A 4,713-nucleotide genomic window follows, 5' to 3' on the forward strand; every position below is an offset into this window, starting at 1 on the left:
AAACAAAAATAACTATTATTTAAGTTTGCATATAAATGACATTTTTAGTTGATAAAAAATATTTTGGAATCAAAGTTTTTCATTATAAATTACCAATTTATGACTTTGAATGATATATAATAAATAATTGTTAGCAAATAAAAGTGGCCTTACAAAATATCTACTTTACTATAGTATCAAATAATAAGTTATCTTATTTAAATATGACATATAAACTTGCTCATATATAATTTTATATCTTCCATTTATAGATGCAATGTCCATCCAAAGTTTGTATAAATAGCCTCAACTTTTATCTCTTTTCCATATCATACAATCTCAAGTTCTTGATAGATATATAAACACACACACATATATCATCATCATCAGCATAACTCGATGGTTTCTAGGTCATGGAAGATGATAGCAGCTGCTATCGTTACCATTACTTTCATACTTGATCTTAGTCTCGCCGAAATGCGTAAGCAGATTCTATCATTTTGAATATAAACCCACAATACCCAGTATAGTTTTATATATATCCAAAAATATTTACATCCGTTTATATATATATATATATATATATATATATATATATGTTAATTACTTGTATGGAATAGTAATCAACTGAAGTTGTGTCTTGATGCTTTGTTTTATATGTTTATATAGCTCCAAACTATACATTCATGCGTGAAGCAACAGAAGCACCTAAGATTTCATTCTACGACTACATCGTTGTTGGAGGTGGCACCACTGGAATCCTGGTGGCCGCCACCCTCTCTGAGAACTTGTCTGTTCTATTGCTTGAACGTGGTGGCTCACCCTACCCCAATCCCAATGTCACCCTGGGTGCCAACTTTGGAACCTACTTCTTCGATACATCACCCGAATCTCCCTCTCAACAGTTTGTTGTCGAGGGTGTTGTCAATGCTCGTCCTCGTGTCATGGGTGGTGGTACTTGTATTAATGCCGGTTTCTATACCCGTGCCGAAGATAGATTCTACACTGATGCTGGATTAACCGACGCAAATTTGATCGAAGAATCCTACCAATATGTAGAAAAAGTGATGGTTTTTGAGCCAGTTGTTGGGGGGTGGCAGACTGCCCTTCGAGCAGCAATGCTCGAAGCTGGGGTCACACCCGACAATGGCAATACATTTGACCATCTCAATGGTACTAAAACCGGTGGTAGTATTTTTGATCCAAATGGGGTGCGACATACTGCCGCAGATTTGCTACAATATGCCAACCCAGAAGGGTTGTCTCTTCTTCTACATGCAAGTGTCCACAAGATCCTATTTAGGAAGAAAGGTACGTATGTAGGCACCGCAAGAAAGTTCATTTAGAAACCATAAATATTTTGATAACCAATAATTTGTGAATTGTTTACGGTGAATATATCTAAATATTCATGAAAATTTACCACGATATAATTAATGCATAATTGGTTCTTAAAGCTGTTAAAATATCCATGGTTGTGAAATAAAGTTGCCATAGATACGTTTGAGATCATGTTATATATGACGAATTAATTGCAAGTACTTACCGATCAAACTTACTTGTTATTCATGTACAGGAAGATCAAAGCCGGTGGCTTATGGAGTAGTGTTCAAAGATTCACTCGGAAAAATGCATCGGGCATATCTAAAAAGTGAAAAGAAAAATGAAATTATAGTGTCTGCTAGAGCTCTTGGTAGCCCACAACTTTTAATATTGAGTGCAATAGGTCCAAAAGAGCAACTCGATGCCCTTAAGATCAAACTCGTGGTTGAGCAACCTTTGGTTGGTCAATACATGGCTGATAACCCGCTAAATGGATTTTTCATCCCTGCTCTCGTTCCTGTTGAGCGATCCCTAGTCCAAACCGTTGGTATTACCGAGTTCGGTAGCTATATCGAGGAATCTGGTGGTATTAATTTTTTCTTGGCAGATACTCCTACATATCTGGGGTGTGACTATCAGGTATGCATATATCTATATATACACACAATTATATTGACATTGAAGCTATTACATATTATTATACATGTTTTTAGAGAAAATGATCAATAATATTATACAATCCCTTAAAATTATAACTTTAGTCTTTGAAGTCATATGTAATTTGGTAAAATAAACATAATTGCTTATTTTATCAATAGAGGCATGAAAATTAGAAACTAATATATGATGATTTATGATCGTCAAGTTGATGACTTGTGTATTTGTTTGCAGATGGGCGGATTTATATTCGAGAAAACTGATGGCCCTCTATCTATGGGTAACCTAACTGTAGTAAACTGTAATCCAGGTGACAACCCTAACGTAACATTCAACTACTTCAGGGAACCTAAAGACATAGAGAAGTGTGTTAAGGGTGCGTTTGGTACGCTGGACAAAGTGGGACAGGACAGGACAGAACACACTTGTCCTACGTTTGGTGTGGCTGGATGTGGAACTAAGTTGGACAAGCATGGGACAAGCTTGTTCAACCATTACCCCCTAGAACTAAGTGGAACACAACACTTTTTCCCTCATTACCCTTTTTCCCCTACCCGGCTCTCACAAGACCTAACCCTGTTGCCTCCATCGCTTCATCGATTAACGACTCCATCGCTTCCTTCATCGAAGGCGACCATCGACGGCGACCATCGACGGCGAGTTCCAATTGGCGTTCTTCTCTTCTCCACTGTTCCAATCGACGATACAGAACTCTTCTCTCCATATCCAATCGACTGTTGCTTCTCGACTGGTAAGTCGTTCGATCTCTAATCGACTGTTGCTTCTCAACTGTTGCTTCTCGACTGCTTAGAAACTGTAAGTTTAGTCGTATGGTCTTTGCTTCTCGACTGTTGTTCGATGGATTTAAGCTCTGAAATCCAATTTTGGGGGTCTTTGCTTCTCGACTGTTGTAAATTTAGTCGTATGGTCATATGAAATCCAATTTTGGGGGTTTTTGTTGTTTGTGGATGAAGATAATGAATATTCATATGTGATGATGAACTCACTGCCCCTGCATCAATTTGTGGTAAATGTGTTTGATATTGTGGATGAAGATGATGAACCCACTGCCCCTGCATCAAGTTGTTCATAGTTGTTCATCTTGTAATTGTTCATATTTGCTGACAGTTTGCTACTTGATTTATGCTACTTGATTTATGCTAGTGACTCCATCTCATTTTTGGAACATTTTAGTGAAAAAACACTAAACAGCTTACTGGGGGTAAATTGGTCAGTTTAACCAGTTATGTCATGTCCTGTCATGTCTTACCAAACGTTGAACAGCTGTCATGTCCTGTCCTGTCCTGTCTGCGCACCAAACGCACCCTAAGGGACTCGAAGTCATGCTAGCAGCTATCGAGTCAGATGCATTCTCCAACTACAGATATCCGAATATGACAGCTCAATATATTCTCGATCTTAACATCCAATATCCCTATAACCTAAATGAAAATAGTAAAACATTTTCAACCCTAGAACAATATTGCAAGGACACCAAAAGCACCATATGGCATTACCATGGTGGGTGTCGAATTGGCAAAGTACTTGATGAAGAATATAAGGTTCTTGGTGTCGATGGTCTTCGAATCATGGATGGATCAACTTTCCTCAACTCTCCAGGAACTAATCCGCAAGCTAGCCTCATGATGCTTGGAAGATACATGGGAGTTACGATGCTAGCACAAAGATGCTCAGCCGACAAGCCATATGCGGATATGTGATTGCCATCAGACGATCTTTTTCCTAAAGATATCGATATTGATTTTCGTTAATAAACGTTGATATCTTAAGTGTATGAAATTGTATGTTACTTGGGACGATTGTTTTGTTAAGGAAGAATAAAGACGGTGTGAATATTTGTCTATACTTAGATTCTCTTTGGGTCTTCATTTTATGTTTTTCGTACCTGCTATTTAAGCAAAACAAAGTTTGATCACCGGCAACTCCAATTATCCGGCACGGAACTCGCCTCCAAGGACATCAACGTGAGAAAACATTTTTTTGGCTCACTCAGCATCTGAGGCTAACGAGGTCCAAGATTAAACTCAGGACCTATCTTATATTTGGTACCACTAGACCACCACTGCGCTCTGCTTTTACCCTCTCTCCATTGTCGTTAATCACCACCATAACTTCATACCACTTCACCACCACCATTGTAAATACGCCCAGGACACACCCTTCTTCTCCACAATGAGACACCTAGGAGTCACCCTTCTCCACTGTAATTTCTATTCCACCGTTACTTTGAAGGTCTCACCTGCAACCCCCATCTCCGTCTCCATCTCCGTCTCCATCTCCCTCGCCTGCAATCCCCTATCCCCACGACCCCAACCTACAACCCCCATCACTGATTCCAGGGACGGACCCAGAAAAGTTTTTCAAACGGTGATACCATTTGGCTATAAGAAACAAATACGGAGAAAATTTTTCAAATGGTAGCACCATTTGAAACAAATATAGGGAATTTTTTCAAACGATGAAACCACCATTTGACTAAGAAAATGACACTAACAAGATTTATACCCGGGTCTAGGATGGAATAAAAGTCTTTCAAAATACATTCTAACTTCAAAATACATATGTTGGCATACAACAAATTAATACAATTACATTTTTCACGAACCTAATTTTTTTCCCCATCGATGGAGTAATAATACGATGATAAGTGCCACCCTTGGCACCGCTATATACCCAATTGATAAAGTTTATATATATATATATATATATATATATATATATATCAGGGAGGAA

The 4,713-nt window shown here is 38.3% G+C and overlaps 1 protein-coding gene across 1 annotated transcript; it reads left to right on the forward strand.

The window, feature by feature from the left end:
* The first annotated feature begins 378 nt into the window (after positions 1-378).
* Positions 379-3,680, forward strand: LOC112502723 (protein HOTHEAD-like). The gene is made up of 5 exons (XM_025106714.1): positions 379-460; positions 649-1,294; positions 1,560-1,941; positions 2,194-2,344; positions 3,301-3,680. Exons 1-5 carry the CDS (start codon positions 379-381, stop codon positions 3,678-3,680), a joined length of 1,641 nt encoding a protein of 546 aa, XP_024962482.1.
* The last annotated feature ends 1,033 nt before the right edge of the window (positions 3,681-4,713 follow it).

This window comes from Cynara cardunculus, unplaced genomic scaffold (genome assembly GCF_001531365.2).
Source record: "Cynara cardunculus var. scolymus isolate 2C unplaced genomic scaffold, CcrdV1 Un_Scaffold_1815, whole genome shotgun sequence".
Lineage (NCBI taxonomy): Eukaryota > Viridiplantae > Streptophyta > Magnoliopsida > Asterales > Asteraceae > Cynara > Cynara cardunculus.

Coding starts and splice junctions, on each gene's coding strand:
- LOC112502723 (XM_025106714.1), top strand. CDS start 379: ATGGTTTCTAGGTCATGGAAGATGATAGCAGCTGCTATCGTTACCATT. Junction 461..648: donor TCTTAGTCTCGCCGAAATGC/GTAAGCAGATTC, acceptor ATGTTTATATAG/CTCCAAACTATACATTCATG. Junction 1,942..2,193: donor ATCTGGGGTGTGACTATCAG/GTATGCATATAT, acceptor ATTTGTTTGCAG/ATGGGCGGATTTATATTCGA.